The 23280-nt window shown below is 38.4% G+C and overlaps 1 protein-coding gene and 1 pseudogene across 1 annotated transcript in view; both read right to left on the bottom strand.

Moving 5' to 3' along the window:
- The window catches only part of MALRD1 (MAM and LDL receptor class A domain containing 1), a 172286-nt gene extending 162137 nt beyond the window's left edge, over positions 1-10149 (bottom strand). The window contains exons 1-2 of the mRNA XM_058669699.1: positions 9972-10149; positions 1492-1632 (exon numbers count right to left, since the gene is read on the bottom strand). Coding sequence (XP_058525682.1) covers positions 1492-1632; positions 9972-10149 — 319 coding nt within the window. The remainder of the gene's footprint in view (positions 1-1491; positions 1633-9971) is intronic.
- Positions 10150-22076: 11927 nt separating this feature from the next.
- LOC131481304 (vesicle-associated membrane protein-associated protein A-like) lies at positions 22077-22589 on the bottom strand (annotated as a pseudogene).
- Positions 22590-23280: the final 691 nt, after the last annotated feature.

Below are 23280 nucleotides of genomic sequence, written 5' to 3'. Positions count from 1 at the left end.
GTTGGCATGGCTAAATCCTCAGCTTAGAAGTGCCAGGATCCCAAATGGGTATCGATTCATGTCCCAGCTGCTCCAACAAGAAAGAGAAAATAGCTGGAATTCTGCCCCTCAAAACAGCTACAGTAAATAAATACAACCATTCTTTTGAGAAAAAGAGCAAAACAGTATACTGACACTAAAGGAAAGACGTACACAATGAACACTTGCAAAATATTGCAGGGGCTGCTATCGGAAACAAGATGCAATACCATCACCTAACGTAACTAAATCCATACTAAAAACTCCCTGTATTGCAGTTAGTGGTTGCTCCTATTTCTGAATCGGTCCCTTTCCTGAGACGAGGTTGACTTACTCTCATCAATTATTATAAGTTCTATACAGAAGTTCCAGGGCCATTGCAGTGGCACAGCAAGCTAACTCTCCGCCCTGTGGTGCTGACATCCCCTATGGGCTTCAGAATCACCTCAAAGGCTAGTGATTAACCCTCCAGAGGTTTCTAGTCCACCTGAATAAGTAAGTGTAACTAGTCAAAGCTGATTTCAGTCCATTTTTTTAAAATCTGATTGTCCAAATAACCTATTTAGCATTAAAATGAGCATTATAATGTTCATATCATTTAAAATAATCTTTTATTTGAAAGTCAGAGATACATAGTGGGCAGTGTTGGGATGATTTTTCCATCAGCTGTTTCACTCCCCAAACTGCTTCAATGGCCAGAATGTGGCCAGGCAGAAGCCAGGAGCCTAGAGCTGCTTCCAGGTCGCCTACCTGGCTACAGGAGCCCAAGGACAGGAGCCATTCTCCAGGGTTTCTCAGGCCATTAGTAGGGAGCTGAACTGGTAGTGGAGCACCCATGACTTAAGCCAGTACCCATATGGTATACTAGCATTACATGTGCCAAGTCATAGCAAAGCCTCCATGTTTATACTTTATAATTACCATAGCAAAAAGAACTGGAAAAATACCAAATGTAAGTTAGATGGATACATTGAAATCCCATGAACCAAACTAGGAGAATGTGATGTGAAAATTCAGAATCATATATTCTGCCAGCTTTGTCTTCAGACCAGAGATGGTCTCCCCAAGAAACCGTTGAATTTATCTGGACAATAAGATTCTGGACTCTATGCTTGGTATTTGCTTGCAGTGAAAGAATCTTGACTGGATTTGAACTGTGATACTGCAACAAGATGGAGGACCACCATGGGAGGAAGGGTATGGGGAGGGGTTGGGGGAATCCCAGAGCCTATGAAACTGTTATAAAAATGAAATGTAATGAATTAAAAAAAGAAAAAACAGAAAATTTAGAATCATAAACATTTTGTAAATGGCTAAAGAATTCCTAAAATTAGACATGATAATTATTAATATGGAAATATCAGTCCAAGATACTGCTCCACTAATCAAATACTTGGTGGGGGATAGGAAGGAAGCAGGCAATGGAAAAAAGAACAATGGAGTAAAGAAAGGAAATAAATTCAAAGCATTTACCAGACTCATCACCACTGTGATCATAAAATGGAGGGAACAGACCCATCATCCCATTTTTCTTCATCCAACCAAGGTGCAGATCCTGATCTTGTGCCATAACACAGACACTGTCCTCAAAATCACATCTTTCGTAATTCGAGCCTAGTGAGAAAAAAAAGGAAACTAGTGTTCACAATGTGATTTGGTTTCAAAAATATGACAAGACTCAGAAAAGGAAATTAAGTAACAAATCACAAATATAAATTAATCAGGATTCTTTCCTACAAATCTAAGCTTATTTTATTAATACAATGCTTTTCCTGTATACAAGATTCTAATAAATTACTGTACACAGTGTGCTCAGATGGAAAGAAACTCAAAAGAGGTCAGAAGGCTGAAAACCTGATACCGATTTTGATTTTTATTAATGAAATGTCTCTCCTAAGTCATTCAAGTACAGTAAGACCTTTCCCACACTTGTAACATAAGCATACTATGCTTCTCTTTCTCTCCAATGGTTATTATGTACTTCAAAGGAAAACTCTCAGTAATCATAAAAATATGAAATGATTATGGTTGCATCTTCAACTCAATCTTCCTGGCTTCTAGGCATATTAAAAGTTCACCCCACACAAGTTGCTCTGATTGAAGCCCAACAGCCCTGTGATGTAGCCTGGCACAGCCCCTCATTGAGGAATCTCAGCATCCTTGCTAAGTCTGATATTCTTATCTTAGCGGAAGTATCTCAGGCTCTTCTTTTCTCAATATAATAGATGCAAAAGAGCAGAGTATCCTAGCATTTGGATGTTTACAAGAGTTCCCAAACAGGGCTAAATTCTTAGAATGCCACAATCTAAAAATAGATTGTTTCAAACACAAATAACACCTCTCTGGAGTTAGTCCTCCACACTCATGCAGATTTCCCATTGACAAGTTTCTTCTTTCCCTGCATTAACCAAAATATAAGTAAATTGAGAGTGCTCAGTGACCTGGACACAAAAACTTAATTTTATTTAATCACCTTACAGAAAAAAAAAAGTTAATTTAACTCTGGAAAAGTTTTTTCTGTTTTTCAAGATCATTCAGATACGAATTGAAACCTGATTTAGAAATGTCACTTTTGGGCCCAGATCAATAGCATGGCAGCTAAATCCTCATCTTGTGTGCACTGGGATCCTATATGGGTGCCAGTTCACGTCCCAGCTGCTCCACTTCCCATCCAACTCCTTGCTTGTGGCCTGGAAAAGTAATGGAGGATGGCCCAATGTCTTTCAACCCTGCACCCACATGGGAGACTCGGAGGAAGTTTCTGGCTCCTGGCTCCAGATCAGCTTAGCTTCGGCTACTGCAGACACTTGGGAAGTAAACCAGTAAACAGAGCATCTTTCTCTCTCTATCTCCTTCTCTCTGTGTATCTACCTTTTCAATAAAAATAAATAAAATTTTAAAGAAAGAAATGTCTCTTTTAAACATTTTCTAAATATGATTAATTACCAATGGCCCATGTTACTAATTCTACTCCTATATCCCAGGAGACAGGATTTAGGTGTAGGCTTCCCACACAAGCAGAAAGGGCATCATTTGTTGCTTCTCCAGGCACAAGAGCAGAAAACTGGATTGGAACCCAAGGGGTGCAGACCAGTTCTCTACTATGAGTTGTCACCATCACAAGCAGTGGCTTAACATGCAGCACCACAAGGCTGGTCACCCAAATTCCTGGACTCCTTAGATAAACACAGAAGTACAGTCAGAGAGGAGGGGTGAAAGAAAGAACGTTTATTCTTGTTCAATCTCCAAATGCCCACAACAGCAAGACTTGTGCTGAGTCTGCGGTCAGGCCAAAGTCCAAAACTGGCCCAGGTCTCCCAAATGGCCATTTGGGAATCTATTTATCATTATGACCACCACCTTGCAAAATCTGCATTAACAATAAGCTGGAGTCAGATATTAAGCCCAGGTGTTTGCTATAGGTGGGGACTAAAAAGTTTGCCCTGTGTTTTTTTTTTTTTGTACCACTCAATTTGAATGGATATAAAAGTAGTATGTCTCATTTTTTAAAGAGCTCAATACATCTTAGTTGCCTGTGCTTTTGGCACCCTGCCAAAAACAATGTTGTCCAATCCAGTATCATTAAGCCTATCTTTTGTTTTCTCTTAAGGCTTTTATAGATTAAATTCTTACACTCAGGTCTCCAATCTATTTTCAGTTAATTTTTTTCATACATGGCATATTACTCTTTTTACACATGAATATCCACTTTTTATCAGTTTGCTTTTTTAAGGTTTATTCACTTTTATTAGAAAGGCAAATCAGATTATAGAGAGAAACATAAACACAGAGAGAAAGATCTTCTACTCAATGGCTAACTCCCCAAATGGCCTCAGCGACTGGAGCTGATCCAATTCCAATGCCACAAGCCAGGAGCTTCCTCCAGGTGCCCTCGCAGGTATAGGATCCCAAGGACTTGGGCCATTTTACATCGCATCCCCAGGCCACAAGCAGACATCTGGATGGGAATGGAGCAGCCAGGAGATGAATTGGCACCCCCATGGGTTCCAGGCACTTGCAAAGTGAGGATTGAGCCACTGAGCCATTGTGCCAGAGCACAACAAAGCTTGTTTTAAAAAACTATCCTAACCCTAATTAATAATTTTGTCACCCTTTTTGAAAATCATTTGGCCATTTATATTAAGGATTTATTTGTGGCTCTCTGTCAGTGTATGCATCAATCTTTAAGCCAGTGTCACACTATTTTAATATAATAAACTGTGAAAATGGAAGTATGAGATCTAGAATTTTGTTCTTATTCCAGATCGTTTTGGCTAATTGAGGTTTCTTGAATTCCCATATAGATTTTTTTTGGGGGGGGGAAGGTAGGAATTCCCATACAGATTTTAGGATGAATTTTCTTATTTCTGTAATAGATATAATAAGGGATATAATGGAAATTGCATTTAATATGTATTTCTCTTTGGGAAGTTTCAGCAACTTAGCAATATTAAATTTTCTAATCCATGAACACAGAATGCCTATCATATATTTATGGCTTTTAGCCTTCTTTCAGCAATGAATTTATAATTTCCATTATGAATTTCATCTCATTTAGTTTGTTTCTAGGTATTTAGTGATTTTTGATGAAACCATAAATGCAGTTGACCCAATTATTTCATTTCCACAATATTCTTCGTGAGTATACAGAAAAGCAACTGATTTTGTGAGCTAATTTTGTACATTTAAGATCACAGTATTTATATAAATAGAGGTGATTTTGCTTCTCCTTTTCTGATTTGAATGGCTTAATTTCTTTTTATTGCTTAATTTATGCTCATCAGGAGTTTCAGTACTATGATGAATAGAAATGATGAAATTAGGCAATCTTGTTTTGTTCCTAATTTTAGAGAAAAAGCTTTCAGTCTTTCCTTATATATTTACATATATGTATACATATATACATATATGTGCATATATGTATACAAATATACATATATATATATATATATATATATGAAAGGCAAATTTATGATGAGAAGAAGAGAAAAAGAAATATTCCATGTGCTGGTTCACTCTCCAGATGACCACAATGGCCAGAGCTGAGCTGATCCCAAAGCATGAGCCAGGAGCTTTTTCGAGGTCAGGCCACAAGCAGGGAACTGGATGCAGTCATCTACTCCTGGGAATTTAGTCAAACAAAATAAAAGCAGCACACAAGACAATTACTTGTACCCTCCATGTTTGCTGCAGCTCAGTTCACAATAGCTAAGATAGCGAATCAATGCAGATATCCATCAACTAATGACTGGGTAAGGAAAATATGTTATACTATAGGGGCCTAGCAGCTAAAGTCCTAGCCTTGAAAGCCCCGGGATCCCATATGGGCGCCGGTTCTAATCCCGGCAGCTCCACTTCCCATCCAGCTCCCTGCTTGTGGCCTGGAAAAGCAGTCGAGGATGGCCCAATGCATTGGGACACTGCACCCACGTGGGAGACCTGGAGGAGGTTCCAGGTTCCCGGCTTTGGATCGGCGCACACCGGCCCGTTGCGGCTCACTTGGGGAGTGAAACATCGGACGGAAGATCTTCTTCTCTGTCTCTCCTCCTGTGTGTATATCTGGCTGTAATAAAATGAATAAATCTTTAAAAAAATATATGTTATACTACAGAATACTACTCAGACATAAAAGCAATGAAATCCAGTCTTTTGCCACAACATGGATGCAACTGGAAACCATTATGCTTAGTGAAATAAGCCAGTCTCAAATACATAAATACAGCATGTTTTCACTGATATGTAACAGTTTACACAGAAGACAAAAAACGTATAGAAAATGAATAGTTACTCTGGAATATGATTGTCATTTTTAGCCCATGTTTATATTCAAACAAAAACTGCTTTTTACTTGCTGAATATTGTCATTACCAACAAATTAACTCTGTGAATATAAAGTTCATTAAAATTATGTCCCCACAAAAAAAAATGATGAAAAGAGGAGAGATTTGTGAGTTTGAGGGGAAACAGGGGAGTGAAGAAGTGTGGTTATCTTCTTGGAACTGTTCTTTTATATTAATAAAAAATAAAAATAAAAAAATCACAAAACTTAATAGCAAGAAAAATAAATTTATTTAAAAATGGGCAAAGGATCTACCTGAACAGGTATTTCTCAAAAGATGGCACATAAATTACAAAATAAATAAATAAAAATGCTTAGTATCACTAATCATTAGAGAAACACAAATGAAAACGACAATGAGGGGTTACCTGAGATCTGTCTGCCAGCATGTCTTTTATCAAAAAGATAAAAGATAATACGAGCCTGGTACAGTGGCCTAGTGGCTGAAGTTCTCGCCTTGCATGTGCCGGGATCCCATTCCGGCAGCCCTGCATCCCACCCAGCTCCCTGCCTGTGGCCTGGGACAGCAGTAGAGAACAGGCCAAAGCCTTGGACCCTGTACCCATGTGGGAGACCCAGAAGAGGCTCCTGGCTGCTGGCTTCAGATCAGCAGAGCAGCCACTTGGGGAGTGAATCAACTGACAGAAGATCTTCCTCTCTGTCGCTCTTCTTCTCTGCATATCCGACTTTCCAATTAAAAGAAAAAGAAAGATAATAAATGTTGGCGAGGATTCAGTAAAAAGTGAACTCTTCCACACTGCAGATGGGAATGCAAATGAATACAGCCATTCTATTAGACAGTAGGAAGTTCCTCAAACAATTGAAAATAACTACCTGTGGTTCAAGAATCTCATCTTGGGGGTATATAACCAAAGTAATTTAGATCAATATGTTGATGGTATTGATGCACTTCCATTTTCACTGAGGCAGTGTTCACCCACAGCCATGATGCAGAAACAACCTAAATACCCACTGACTAGTGACTGAATAAACAGAAAGTGGTACAAATACACAGTGGAATACTACACTCAACCTTAAAAGGAAAGTAAGGGCCATTTGTAACAGAGTGGATGCACCTGAAGGGCACTCTCATAAGGGATATATGTCTGGAATTACAAAGTCAAATACTGAATGAACTCAATTGCATGTGAAATTTAAACGGTTGAACTCGATGAAAAAAAGAGCAGAAAGAGGTAACCTAAACTGGGAGAGGGGCGGAGAGGGTAAGTTATTCTACAAAGAATACAAAAATTTCAGACAGACAGGAGGACTAAGTTTTGAGATGTGTTGCACAGCAGGATGACTATAGTCAATAATTATTTATTTTATACTTCAAAATAACCAGGTAAATTTCAAATGTCTCATCACAAAGTTGATAAATAACTGAGCTGATTAACATTTTAATTGTCTTGGTTTTTCATATCATGTTGTATACATACAGCATAATGTCACCATGTTTTCTACAAATAAAAATAAAGTATTAAATAAAATATTAAAAATGATATCAGTAAAAATAAAGATAAGAAAAGAGAATGAGAAAATGAGGAAGACTAGTCATTATGAATTGTTATGGATACAGACAACACAGGACTTGAAATATGATTTTTAAAACAATACACAGATCAGGGTTACAAGATAGCTTTACCTAAGAATGTAAAACATTTCTTCAAAGGAGAGACTCTCAATACAACACTTGTTACATATACAAATTATTTTTCTTGCTTACTACAAATTAAGTTTAAGCATTGTAAATAGAAAGTGGTCTGAAAATTAAATTTTCTATTTAGTTTCTTTAAAATACATACTGTGTTAAAGCAACAGCAATGTATTATTAAAATTAAGTCTTCCATATAAAATATATTTTTAAAACTGCTAAAACATAAGTTGCCTCTGAAATCCAACTTCAACTACTCAAATTTAAGAAAAATCAATATATTACACCATTTCTTTAAAGATAACACCATTTTCATATTAATGGAGCACAGGTTGATTTCTTTTTTTTTTTTCAACACATGGCTATTTGGACATCATTCCAAAGTTAGATGCTATAAAATCCTGATTTATAACTTTAGCATAACAAGTTTTCGTGAATTAAAGTGTTGGACTATCATTACCCCTTCACATTTTTCCCCTAGCATGGTGATTAAAAGAAACTCACACTTAACGTGATAATCTGAGAATTCTTACACACATTTTAAGTAAACTACCAAAGTGGAAACTTCTCAGAAATTAACATGAAAAAAAATGTAAAAGCCAAAAGGTGATCTCCCAGTACAATGTATAAAATGAAATGCGTTTTTTCCACAGCTCTGAGCCTGCACTGTCCTTTCACACTGTGGAGACCTTCAGCACACTGCAGCCTTCTCCATTTTCACATTAACCTTTTCCCTGAGCAGGACCAAGCATCTTATCAGAGCGACAGCGCTAAAGGAAGCTTCATGGAGATGAATACTGGAAAGGACTTTGCACTTCTTGTCAAACCAGCCAAGCAGTTCCTCTTGAACATTCATGGAAGAACAGTAAGGGCTTTCCCTGAAAGACGGAAGCAAGAGGCAACATCCCACACTTCGCCTCCAAGTGCAAACTGGATAAATGCAACTGAACGCTTGTCCTTTGTTGGCCTTTAGACTAAGCAGCTACTAAGAATTAATAACATGGCAACTATACCAAATTACAGCAGAAAAATCTTTAGGCTCTTTTCTTCTACAGAGAGGCAATTTTCAATAATCAATTTCTTGTTTTAGTACAGTAACAATATGTAAATCAAATCAAATCAGAGCAAAACCAAATTAAATAAGAGCAGAACCCTATTCTGGCAGAACATGAGACTTTGTACACATACTAGCTGATACATGAATATAAACTAGAAAACATACATTTGTATAGAACGATCTACACTACTACAATTAGTGCCACCAGAAAACTAATTTTGAAAACAGCTATTATGAACCAGTAGTGAAGCCATGGCAATTGTATGAAAATGTGGTTTGTGGAAGCCGATTGTGTATAGGAATAACATTACTCTATGCTGAAATACAGCATTCTTTCAAGATTTCCTGTTGCATGAAAAACTACAGAAACATATTTTGTTCTCCATGCCTTCCCTTGCTAAAATGCTTCCTGCTCTTTAATGCTATTCCAGTAGGCAATCAGAGATGTTTGATCTGTGAGAGTTGGTTTATCTCATTTCATGACATTTAATAATGAAATGGAGTGCCCGGCGGCGTGGCCTAGTGGCTATAAGTCCTCGCCTTGAACGTGCCAGGATCCCATATGGGCGCCGGTTCTAATCCCGGCTGCTCCACTTCCCATCCAGCTCCCTGCTTGTGGCCTGGGAAAGCAGTCAAGGACGGCCCAAAGCTTTGGGACCCTGCACCTGTGTGGGAGACCTGGAGGAGGTTCCTGGTTCCCGGCTTTGGATCGGCGTGCACCGGCCCATTGCGGCTCACTTGGGAGTGAATCATCGGACGGAAGATCTTCCTCTCTGTCTCTCCTCCGTCTCTCTGTATGTCTGACTTTGTAATAAAAAAAAATAATAATAATGAAATGGAAGTTCAAGGTGCCTGTGGCACCCAAGTAGAAGTCTTCCACTCTGAATGTGTGCTCTTTGCATCGTTCTCAGAGACTACAACTTCAGGTTGTGTTACATATGCAATTGGTAAGAACACTCTTACCACTAGCATCCTGTGGACAGAAATAAAATCTATCCATGCAAGCTAAAACTGGTTTCAAATATTTCTATACTAAATGCAAGTTGAATCTCGCACTTTCCATTACACCTTCCTCAACGAGTTTCATTTAAGTTTTACTTCATTAACATAATAGCTGCACTTCCACTAATCACTGCTTTAAAATTAGTGGGGAAAAAAAATAAAAACTGACCTGGAATACACTGATCAGCTAAAGTCTCAGTAATGTGATACTGGTCAGAAAATTTTTAATGTAATAGCTCATTTCTTCATGGAGCAATACATTTTAGTTTCTAATTTATATTGACAGCATACAGCATAAAATCCACGCAGGACCAGGAATGTAACCAATCTCAAGACAGATCATGGAATCTGTGTTTCAGGAGGCAAGGAGACTGACCCTGAAGAACAGAAAAGGCACTCACATTGCTGTTCATCGCTGTTGTCCCCACACTGATCTGTGAAGTCACACACGTGGTCAGCAGGCAAGAAGACCCCGTTGCTGCACTGAAAGTCTTCTGCTATTTGCTGATTCCATGAAGAAATGAACAAGCAGGAAATCAATAGCAAACAAAAAACTCCTTTCACTGGGAATGGTGGCATGCTGGCCAGGGAAAAGAACATTTCTTGGTATTATCTACCAATCAAGATCAGGCAGTTTCAATGGTGAATTCATAATTAAAAGCATTTTTTTTTCTTTTCTATATTTTCAGACTTGCTTCTTATGAACAGATACTATTGGAAACTATCAGGGACTCAACCAAATGACTTCCCAGGCAGTTAATTTGCTCTTTCAGAGTGTCATTAGATAATGTTTAACTAAAGTAATTGCACCATTTCTATGTCCAGGTAAACATGAATATTTATTGCCCTAGGTATACCATGTTGAAACAATATAAGCCTTTATGCTATTTCCTGAAAAGAAAGTTTTGAAAATGAAAGAGCAGACTTATAAATGAAAAGAAGGACCACCATAAACTCATAAAATGAGACACAAATTATTATGTCTTAATTTCTATGCTCTATTGATTCCATTGATGTAAGTCTGGACACCATAGTTGCTCAAGTGTGTTAAAACACCGTCTTCGATCCGGTGCGGTGGCCTAGCAGCTGAAGCCCTCGCCTTGAAAGCGCCAGGATCCCATAGGGGTGCCGGTTCTAATCCCGGCAACCCTGCTTCCCATCTAGCTCCCTGCTTGTGCCCTGGGAAAGCAGTTGAGAATGGCCCAAAGCCTTGGGACCCTGCACCCAAATAGGAGACCCAGAAGAGCTCCTGGCGCCCATCTTCGGATCGGCGCAGTACCAGCCATTGGGGTCACTTGGGGAGTGAATCACTGTCTCTCCTTTCTGTATATCTGACTTTGCAATAAAAATAAATCTTAAAAAAAAAAAAAAAAAAAAAAAAAAAAAACAATAACACCGTCTTGTGTCCAGTGGCTCCAGCATCCCATGAATGCAGGTTGGTGTCCTACCTACTTCACTTCCAATCCAGATCCCTGCTAATGGTAATGGTCTGGGAAAGCAGCCAGGATGGCCCAAGGCCAGGGGCCCCTACATCCATGTGGGACACCTGGAAGAAGTTCCTGGTTTCCAGCTTCAGAACAACCCAACTCTGGCAGTTGCAGCCATTAGGAGAGAAAACCAATGGGTGGAAATCTCCCTCTCTCCCTTTTTTTTCTCTTTTTCTGTCTCTGTAACTCTTTCAAGCAAAAATAAACTAAACCTTTTTTAAAAAGTTACAGACGCAATTATTAGAATTACTCATTGAAGGCAAAATATTATTTTCTTTTATTGAACAGAAACTTCCTATTATTTTCTGAGACAAATTTAGAACCAAGGGAATGAATCAGTAGATGGGAGAGCTCTCTCTCTACTTCTCAAATAAATAACAGTAACAATTTAAAAATCCTTCTGGTAAGCATAAAACACTTATTCACACCTGTCAACACCTGATTTGGGAATGTATACTTAGAATATATAGTAGAATTAACACTAAATAAAATTTTTAAAACCTAGGAGGAAGGATAATTATAGTTTGTAAAATTGAAAATTCAAATTATTTCCTTAGACTTTATTTCTTAAATGCAGTTCTTTTCCAACTACTTTCTTTTGATTTCTGGAATATAACTACAAGAGGCAAAGATACAAATGAGACATGAAGAAGGAACTGGAGAACGCAGAGTGAAAAAGACTATAGCTCAGGGACAGCGATTGTATTCTGAGCATATAAAAAAATCTGGAGAAGACACTTGTCATGTTCTGGGAGTGCGGTGGGGGAGAAGCTTATATATCTAAGGTAGCAGCAGATTTTGAGGGCAAAAATCTGCAATTTGGGATGTTAGCAATGGTTAGGTTGTGGCGTGAGATGTTGGAACCCTGTATCAGAGTGACAGTTTGAGTCCCAGCTGATCTGCTGATGATCCAGTTCCCTGTTAATGTGCCTGGAAAAGAAAAAGCCCAAACAGAGGAGCCCCGGTCCTCTGCTTCTCACAAGGGAGACCCAGGTGGAAGTCCAGGCTCCTGGCTTTGGACTGTATTGGCATCATTTGGGAAGCATCATTTGGGAAGCGAACCAGCAGACTGGAAGATCTTTCTTTCTCTCACCTTCAAATAAGTATATATTTGTAAAAATAAATTTTAAAAATTGAAAATTTTGTCCTATTACTAAATACACCTTTAGAATATGATATTTTCTACCTTTGCCTATACTTACAATGCCATAATTTAAACAGCAAAATGTTAAACTTGTAACTTAGTAAGTACTCAACTACTGTGATTTTTCAGGTGAAAATGGAGGGAGCAAAAAATGAGGAGGGAGAAATGAGAGCGGGAGGGAGAAATCCCTATACCGAAAAACTATATTATGAAAAATACTTTTTACAAAGAACTTAAAAATTTATAATTTTACCCTGCTATTGTACAAGATACAGTGTTTAACACATTTAATTTCATTCACATTTTAGAAGTATATTTTGTTTTTAACTTCTGTTTTGTAAATGAACATCAACTTTTTTCCTAATTTCTAAATTTTATTTATGGTTTATTTCACTTAGCACCTTTCCTGCAGAGTCATCCCCTTAGTAAAAAAGGGCAAGAACTCTTTCTTTTATAGGTCTGAATAACAGTCCACTGCATAAATGCCCTTCAGCTGTCTTAGGCACTACTTCATCAAAGGACATGCCAGTTGTTTCCATATCTTTATTATTAAGAACAAGTCTAGCTATCTAATAAAATAAGAATAATAAAATACTGGAGTATTTTTATTTACTTATAATAAAGTTTTATTTATTGCCATAGAGTAATAGCACTTAACTACATTTGTGATCCATGCTAAACGAATGAATTTTATCTGGTCATACAAAAAAAAATTTGAGTAACTATGTGAGATGATGGTATATCAATATGCTTAACTATAGCAATCTTTTTACTATCTGTGTGACTCCTAAAACACCATATCTCTTCTAATAAGCATGTTAGTCCCACAAGGTGGGCTTCTCAATCACCCATTACCTCCATAAAGATCCATCTCTAAAACCATCACATTAGGGATTAACCTTCATCATGAATTTTAAAGATAAAAACATGCTGTCCATGACATCTCCTAACAAACCAATAAACATGCATGTGATCTTGGGGAATCTTCTGACATACAAGGAAGCTTTAAAAAGTTTGTGGAAGATTTTTATTATGAAAAAAAAAACGCACAAATTGAACAAAAATGAACATATCAGTTTCATTTTTTTAAACTTTGAAGTGTCTTTACATAGACATCTCTTTTATTGAATCAGGAATTAGTGTATAAATACTCAAGCTGTGTGGTAAATATATTCAAACTGCCCATTCAGCAACTTAAAATATAACCAAAGGTGGTTTTTCCTGAAAATGTAAGCCCACTAAGATGTGGACTTAGGGATAATGTCCATTTAGCACATAACCTTAACATACCCTAACTCCAACCAGTTAACAACAGTGATCCTTGAGATATTTGTACCACATAATTCATGAAATTTCTGAATAACTGCCATTTTTCACCAAACCAAATTGTCATAAACATTAATTCAGAAGTTCTTTTTATTTCAAATAATGTGTGATTTTTTAAAAGTAACCCACCTATTCTATTCCAATAGACTTCAAAACCATTTAGCTGCCACCAAAAAAATTTTTAGAGTGCCTATATTTATGTGTTGTAGTCCTAGCATAGTAATCACGCTAACCTCACAACTTAGTGTTTAATTTTGTTACTAGGCCACATGACATTAACATATCATCTCTTTTCATCCATGGTCCAAAATGTCAGCCATTCCAATATTGTGCAAGAATGCTAACAGCTCTTCATTAATGTATTTATACCTATTTATTTCACAAATAATGGCAAATTAAAGCAATGATATGCCTCTATATAGCTATTAGAATGACTAAAACCCAAACCACTGGTGACTGGTATTGTTATCAAGGAAGTCAGTAGGAATTATCATTCTTTGCTGATAGTTGGTAAAGTTACCCAGTAACTTTAGAGAAAAAGTTTGTTTCTCATAAAACTAAGCATAGGCTTACCATCTCACAGGAGTGTTAGGAAGACGCTTCCTCTTCTCCAGTTTCCAGTCCTTTATTCAACATGGGATTCCCTGATCTGTCTTCTGGTGTCAAAGATTTGAGGCTCAAGTAGTTTGAGAGTGGCCTGAGAAAACAAGATTCAATAAAGTGTGGGTACTATGGTGCCCATTCTGAATAACATATGTGGCAACAATAGTCTATAGCACAAAAATGGGAACCCAGCTCGTCAAAATTGTTGTCAATGAAATAAATAAGTACCCTTGAGATAAGTAAAGTCTGGATTAGCAAACTCTGAATGAAAAGAAAGTATTTCAGGTCCCAAGAATCTCTCAGAAAAAAAAATAAGTGGAGAAATCTTTCTTAGAGATAGCATTGATTTCAATCAATTTTTAAATCTACTTTAACCCATCTATGATACACTTTTTAAATCCCTTTACTAAATCTGGGTAGACATAACTGTAGTTCTCCTTTACTGCCTTAGAAGTTTCCAGAGGTTGACTGGAAGGAACTCCTACCTTTTGGTCTCTCAGCAGTTGCTGAATAAAATAAGCTCCATCTTATTATGCAACTGAAATATATTTAATCAGCCTGCCAATCACATTTCCTGTAGTCCAGCACTAGCAGGCATGCAGCAGGCTCAGTCAGCAGCTACCACTTCCATAGCCTATGCAGCCAGGTCATCAATGTTTTTCAACAGGTAAGAATGTTATTTAAAAACGCTTTGACCTTCATTATTTATTTTTTGCTTTTCACTTTAAGTTTCATGGTTATGAACAACTCATTTTCTCTGTTTCAATATAAAATTGTGGGTATTTTAATGATGCCCTCTTCATTTCTTCTTACAGTAAAAAATTAAGACCCAGAAAAAGAAAATGAATTTATAATATTCACAGTATAGAATGAATTACAATTTGAATCCACATTTTTCATTCTCTCTTGTACATCTTGTAATGTTTCTGATTAAAGTTGCCAGCAAGAGTTAATCATGGGACCCGGCGGCGTGGCCTAGCAGCTAAAGTCCTCACCTTGAATGTGCCAGGATCCCAAATGGGCGCCGGTGCTAATCCCGGCTGCTCTACTTCCCATCCAGCTCCCTGCTTGTGGCCTGGGAAAGCAGTTGAGGATGGCCCAAAGCCTTGGGCCTCTGCACCTGTGTGGGAAACCCGGAGGAGGTTCCTGGTCCTGGCATCGAATTGGCGCGTACCAACCCGTTGCGGCTCACTTGGGGAGTGAAACATCGGATGGAAGATCTTCCTCTCTGTCTCTCCTCCTCTCTGTATATCTGACTTTGTAATAAAAATAAATAAAATAAAAAGAGTTAATCATGTGTTCTCCACAGATATCTGGTTCTTTCACTAGTGGTATACTGGCTTCAGTACAGTGAACTTACTCAAGAAAGCAGAACTGCCAACTAAGATGACAGTTAATTATTAGAACAGATACAACATTTTTATTTGCATTTAAAACCTGATGACTATCTTCTGTTAACTTTCAATACTTCAGAGCTGAACTTTTTGTGGTTTGGTGACATTAAAAATGCAGAAGATGTGAAATGAATGTTATCTGGCCAGAGAACAGAATGTAAAGTTTTTTCAAATATTTTTAATTGAAAGGCACGTTTTTACAGAGAGAGGGCGAGGTAAAGAGAGGCCTTCCATTTGCTGGATCACTCTCCAAATAGCCACAAACACCAGAGCTTTGCTGATCCAAAACCAGGAGCCAGGAGCTTTTTCCCTGTTCCCCACATGGGTGCGGGATTCCAAGTATTTCAGCCATCCTCCACTTCCTTCCCAGGCCACAAGCAGAGAGCTGTATTGAAGTGGAGTAGCTGGACACAAGCCAGTATCCACATAGGATGGCAGAACATTGGCCTGATACATGTCACTGCACCAGCTCCAGTATATTAAATTTTAAATAATGGTTTAAGATGTGATTGTTATTAGAAGAGACTGAAGTTCAATATAAACAGTAGCTTGAGTTCTATAACAAAAGCAATCTTGAGCATAGACAGCAAAGTATGACTAACTCATACTGAAATCAAACCATGTGTGCTGCAGTTACTACTGTTATATAACATGCCATTCCAAAACTTACTGATTTCAACACACCAATTGTTCATTAGACTTCATGTTCCTGAATATTAGAAATTCATATAGAGTCCAGCTAAGTAACTTATGTATAACTTATGCAGTCAATAGAATCTATAATTGGCACTCAAGTGGTAAATGGACTGGTTTTAAGAATTCAACTTGGGAGGGGTGGGGCAGGCATGATGGCTCAACTGGCTAATCCTCTCTCATCAAATAGGATCCCATATAGATACTGGTTCCTGTCCTGGCTGCTCCACTTCCCATCCAGCTTTCTATTTGTGGCCTGGGAAAGCAGAGGAGGATGGCCCAAAGCTGTGGAACACTGCATGCATGTGGGAGACCTGGAAGAAGCTCTTGGCTCCCAAATTTTAATTGGTTCAGCACTGGCCACTGCAGCCATTTGGGGAGTGAACCAGCAGATGGAAGCTCTGTCTCTCTTCCTCTATGTCGAACTGACTTCCCAATAAAAATAAATAAATATTTACCCAACAAATCTAATTTGGTTTGCTTATCTGTCTGGAATCTTGAAGGAGATGGCTGCAGTATGGGCTCAGTTGGAAAAGTCAACAAATGATCTCTCTAGTAGGAAGGTTTCAAGGTATTCCAGTTGTCAAGACTGTAGTTGGTACTCTCCAGTATTTGAAAAGAACCATTCATAGCTGCCTGGTTGCAACAGTGCAACAGCCTGGGACCTAGAACTCAATCCAGGGCCTTGCAAGTGACAACTTAACCTGCTATGAAGTGACACTGCAGGTTCCTGCATGTTTCTTCCTTAAAGTCTGGATGTGATCTAGAAGTATGACTTCTTTTATTTTTAATAAATTTTATTTCCTTCTAAAATGGAAGCTAAATGATTTTTTTTAAATACAGAAAACGTGTCATGGTAAGGGAGTTTGGTTCTAAGTAAAAGAAAACCATCTCAATCAACCTAATACGCGATGAGTGTTCATTGACTCACATATTTGGAAGGAGCAAAGGAACAAGGAGTTACTGAGCCTTGTTTGATAAACATCGCTCATTGCGTTTTTCATGGACTGAATTTAAATTTCTCCAATCCGTCTTTGACAATGTCAGATTTACTTTTATTTTTTTCTTATTTAACTAATAACACTGCCAACTATTCCTAGGACTACCGAGTTTTTCTAGAGGCTTTGTTACAGAAATCACATTAAACATTTTCTTGCATTTTTATGACAGGAAATGAGTAACTCACATTTTTTTCACCCTGGCTCAGACCCAACTGCTGTGATCTTTGGGAAAAAGAAACAGCACCTGGAAGAGCTCTCTCTGACTTGCTCGCTCATTCTCTCTACCTCTCTCTGTTGTCCTGCCTTTCTAATGAAATACATCTTTAAGAAAATAGCAAGTTAAAGAGATACAATATAAAAAGATGCCCCTAGCTTTTTAAGAATCTAAGCTTTTAGAGTAAAAGAACCAATTATATACACAGAAAAAAAGAGAAAAAAATACTGCAAGGACATGTCAACAGAAATTTTCAGATTATCAGAAAGAAAACCTTAAAATGTAGCCACAGTAATTGCTTCTCCAGAACCAATGCTACAGGTAATTGCATCAGCGACTTGAAATTACAAACTGAGAACAGTTCCCAGTCTGAAATTCTGTGTAATGGTAAACACTCACAGTACAACAAAGAGTATTTTCAGACAAATAAAATTGAAAAAAACTGAATTTTCCAAGCAATCTTTCTCAAGAAGCAAACAGAATACGCTAGAAGAGAAAAGCCAAGAAAGAAGACTTGGGATTCACAAAGTGGAACTCTACACAGGAAAGAATCAAAATTCCCAGTTCGTACATGACAACTGAGAACAAACCTAGAGGACAGCACTATGCAGCAGAGGAGGGAAGCAGATGTCCTTAATCTAATGAGATTACAGCTCTAATCTACTCTACTGGGGTTACGGTCCCAAGGGTAAACTGGAGGTGAGCAGAACATGATGTGTTGCCTTATGTTGAGAGAAGTTTTATAATTCTGCCAGGGAAAGTCAAAGGAGAATGGAGAAAAAGCAAGTACTTTCAAATAAAAGTACAACTGTACATCAAGGCAAATATTAGGACATGAAACAATAATTCACTTGCCAAAAATAGTTACCTATTATCACCATTATATTAATAATTGTATTAGAGACTTGGGACAGGTCATTTTTAAGGTCTATTTATTTATTTGAAAGTCAGAGTTACAGGGGTCAAGAGGAGAGAAAGAGAGACCTTTCCTCTGCTGGTTCAACTCCAGGATGGCCCCATCAGCCAGTGTTGAGCTAGGCTGAAGCAGGCATGTTAATTCAAGTCTCCCACAAGAGCATCAGGGACCCAAACATTGGAGTCATCTTCTGCTGCTTTTCCCAGCCTAGTTGTCAGGGAGCTGGATTACAAGTGGAACAGCTGGAATCTAACTGATGCCCATATGGGATGCTGGAGTCAGTTTACCTGTTACAACATAATACCAGGCTTGGTATTACTTTTTAAATTATAACCTGCGACATTCAATGCTATTTAAATTTTTATTCAACTACATCATTAATTTTGAAAATTATTTAAATTTTTAAAAAGATAGGGCATAAAAGTAAAGGATATAGCCTTAGTTAAAAAACAAAAAGATAGGACCAGTGCCACGAAATAATAGGCTAAGCCTCTGCCTGTGGCACCAACATACCACAGCATGCCATATGGATTCCATTTCAAATCCCAGTTGCTTCAATTCCAATCCAGCTCCCTGCTAATGTACTTGGAAAAACAGCCGACGATGACTCAAGTCTCCTTGGACCCCTGCACTAATGTGGGAGACACATATGGCTTTGGCTTGGCCTACCTGGGCCATTACAACCACTTGGAGAGTGAACCAGTGGATGCAAGATTTCTTCCTGTGTATCTCCTCTCTCTTAAATCACCCTTTCAAGTAAAAATAAATAAGTCTTTTTTTGAAATCATAAGAACAATTAAGTTCCTTAGTTCTTTCCAAAATTTTTCACTTCATTTCCAATCATTTTAGTTGCCTGTCTTTGAAGTTAGAAACTAGGCCAGTTTATTCCTATGTCCATTTTTAGTTCTATTAGTTATTCTTTATGTCAATAGACATGATTTATCTCATTCACTGAAGAAAAGTAATAAATATATAAACATAATTCATGAATTACACTTTTCAGCTGTTTTTCAGAGTTCACTTTTGCTTAGGTTGCTTTCAAGACTACTAAAGTATTATCTATATCTTGCAATTGGTATAATGTGGTTATTCTCAGTCTCCACACTGTACACTTCAAAGAAGCAGTATGTCTGGGCCCAGCGGCGTGGCCTAGCGGCTAAAGTCCTCACCATGAACGCCCCGGGATCCCATATGGGCGCCGGTTCTAATCCCGGCAGCTCCACTTCCCATCCAGCTCCCTGCTTGTGGCCTGGGAAAGCAGTCGAGGACAGCCCAATGCTTTGGGATCCTGCACCCACGTGGGAGACCTGGAGGAGGTTCCTGGTTCCCGGCTTTGGATCGGCGTGCACCGGCCCATTGCGGCTCACTTGGGGAGTGAATCATCGGACGGAAGATCTTCCTCTCTGTCTCTCCTCCTCTCTGTATATCTGACTTTGTAATAAAAATAAATATTTAAAAAAAAAAGCAGCAGTATGTCTTCAAGGTACATGAATGTATAGTGAATTTCATAAAAGAATGATCGTTCAAGAAGAAAATGGCAGGCCTGGCACAATAGCCTAGTGGCTAAAGTCCTCGCCTTGCATGCACCGGGATCCAATATGGGTGCTAGTTCTTGCTCCAGTTCCCTTCCAGTTCCCTGCCTGTGGCCTAGGAAATCAGTAAAGGATGGCCCAAAGCCTTGTGACACTGCACTCTTGTGGGAGACCCAGAAGAAGTTCATGGCTCCTGGTTTCACATTAGCTTGGCTCTGGCCATTGCAGCCACTTGGGGAGTGAACCAGCAGATGGAAGATCTTTCTCTCTGCCTCTCCTCTCTGTAAATCTGACATTTCAATAAAAATAAATAAATATTTTTTAAAAGGAAGAAGAAGAAGATGGCTTTTTAGGATACCCAGTATTCCTGGAAATTTTCCCATATCCTGTTTATTATATATGTTTCACCTGTTAAAAGTTTTTTATGTTAAATATTATTGGACAGGATTCTAAGAAGAAAAAGTCAATGAACAATGGCCTCACAAAGAATAAGATTCTGACATGATATGAGCAAAGTTCAAGGAGAAAATTTATACTGTAAGAGGTACCAATTTCCCACAAAACAAACTCTTGGCATTGCCTGCTTGACTGGGATTAGTGATCTAAATAAATCATATTTCAAAAGGTAACAGCACAGAAAAAATGCAAAGGCATTATTACATAATATTTGCAAGATTCTGAATGATTCTTGCACTTTTATTAAAATCAAAGAGAACAATTTATTTATAAATTTCATTAGACGCTGTATAACTGATATCTGCTAGCAATGAACATGTAATATACAATTTACATTATAGCCATATTGGATTTTTTTAAGATTTATTTATTTTTATTGGAAAGACAGATTACAGAGAGAAGAAGAGACAGAGAGAAAGATCTTTTCATCTGCTAGTTCACTTCCCAATGAGACACAACACCCAGAGCTAAGCCAATTCAATGCCAGGAGCCAGGAACTTCTTGCAGGTCTCCCGCACAGGTGCAGGGTCCCGAGGCTTTGGGCAATCTTCCTCTGCTTTCTCAGAACAAGTAGAAAGTTGAATAGGAAGTGGAGCAGCCCGGACACTAACCAGCAGCCATATGGGATCCCAAAGCTTGAAATGGGGAGAATTAGCCAACTAAGCCATAGTGTTAGGCCCCCAGCCTGTTCTTATTGTACTGTTCTTATTGTAAGTTCTATGAAAGAGATCACTAAGGACAAAGTTCATATTTTACTGAACATCCTGATACATATACACACAATTATTATAGTCCATCCTACCAGTAAAATGGTAGGTAAACAAATCTTTTCTGATCAAGAGGAAGAAAACAAATGGCATTTTGGTGCTTCACTCTACAGAATGAATTTCCCTACAAAGATTCCAATAAAATGGCTCCTGGGGCCCGGTGCCATGGCCTAGCGGCTAAAGTCCTTGCCTTGAAAGCGCCAGGATCCCATATGGGCACCAGTTCTAATCCCGGCAGCTCCACTTCCCATCCAGCTCCCTGCCTGTGGCCTGGGAAAGGAGTCCAGGATGGCCCAAAACTTTGGGCCCTGCACCCACATAGGAGACCTGGAGGAAGTTCCTGACTCCTAGCTTCAGATTGGCCATTGTGGTCACTTGGGGAGTGAATCATTGGATGGAAGATCTTACTCTGTCTGTCTCTCCTCCTCTGTGCATATCTGCCTTTCCAATACAAATAAATAAATCTTTTTTTAAAAAAATTGCCCCAGTTACAACAGGAAGCTTAGAGAGAGAACTGGTGGCATTACCTTTGAAGGATGCAGCTGAGGTAGAGCCAAGTTTATCCAAATGTGCTACATTTCCTTTGTCTTTAAGATTGATTGTATTTGTATTGGAAAGTCAGATACACAGAGAGGAGGAGAAACAGAGAGGAAGATGTTCCATCTGATGACTCACTCCAAAAGCGGTTGCAATGGCCAGAGTTACGCTGATCTGAAGTCAGGAGCCAGGATCCTCTTCCGGGTCTCCCACGTGGGTGCACGGTCCAAAGGCTTTGGGCCATCCTTAACTGCTTTCCCAAGACACAAGCAGGGAGCTGGATGGGAAGCAGGGCGGCCGGAATTAGAACTAGCACCCATATGGGATCCCAGCTGATGCAAGGCAAGGAACCCAGCCACTAGGCTACCATGTCAGGCCCAAATGTGCTACATTTCTTAAAGCTTCATCCTACAGTGTCAGTTATCTTCTAATAGCTTTATAATTCTCCCTAAAGTCTTTTACACTCTTCCATTAGTTTCCTTGTTTTCCTATCAATTTAAACATGGTGGTTTTGACGTAGGTCCAACTTGTTTCTATGCAATCAGTGCAGCAGCTTTGCAAGGTTCCTTGCCATTCAAATGATCATTTTCATTTAGGCATCTTAAATACACACCTCAATTTAGAATCCATTCATTGATCATGTTTTGTGTCTTTCTACACAGCTTCCTCATTTGAAGTGTTAAATGGAGCAGAAAATGTACCATAAACTTGTGTTTACTTTTCTCATTTGGAACACCATCTAAGCACTGTAGCATTATTGGAAAAGTCATAGTGGACCCTGGGTTAATGATTACACTGTTGGGCCTTACACAGCATTGCTGATGGATTTTCTATGAAATGGTTTTCCAGTTTCAGATTTGTGAAAGGCCCTTTGAACTTTTAGGTCTGTGTACGAGTCAAGGATCAGGATCCTGCTCTTCTTCTCAGTGGCCCCAGAGACAGTTCCCATCAGAAAGACCATGCAGAGAAGGGGTGGCCGTTTACTTACTGGATGAGAGGCATGATGGTGTGGCTTTGCATATCTCCTGGAAGGCGTCAGGCTAATGCTTTCAGCCATGATGCTGGTCCTGTAGGCTGCCCGCTGGGTCAGTAATACCAGGTCTCACAACTGACTCAACCCCACACCAGCTGCCGTGGCCACCACCCATATTCTTTTAAATGACTTCTAAGATATACTTATCTTTAGTTTAACTTATTTTGTACTTGGCTAACATTTTTCAAAATTAATTCGTGCTAAAAGTAATAATATAGTACAAGAAGCCATTACTAGGACAAAATGAATCCAAAATTTAAAAAAAAACATGATTTGCTTTTTTACAGTAAAGGTAGAACATATTTCAATGGCATATGTCTGCTGTGGACTGTATGAAAAAAGATCTAGACATGCTAGTTTAATATTTTCAATGACAACTATATACACCACGCCCTACTAGGAATATAACTAGTGCTACAACATATTCTCTTTGCAGATAATAAAGTTAAAATAGGCAGAACCAATTTGGATTTTGTTATGCATAAAATATTTTATGGTACAAAAGTTTCAAATTTTTATATGAAGCATCTTAGAAACCAAAAGCAATTATAACCAAAATTTCCCACTGAGGCAACTAAGACAATATTATGGAGATGATCATTTGCAT

Source organism: Ochotona princeps, chromosome 10, assembly GCF_030435755.1.
Source record: "Ochotona princeps isolate mOchPri1 chromosome 10, mOchPri1.hap1, whole genome shotgun sequence".
Classification (NCBI taxonomy): Eukaryota; Metazoa; Chordata; class Mammalia; order Lagomorpha; family Ochotonidae; genus Ochotona; species Ochotona princeps.
Note: the sequence above shows the minus strand (reverse complement) of the source record. Positions and strands in the feature narration are given on the sequence as shown.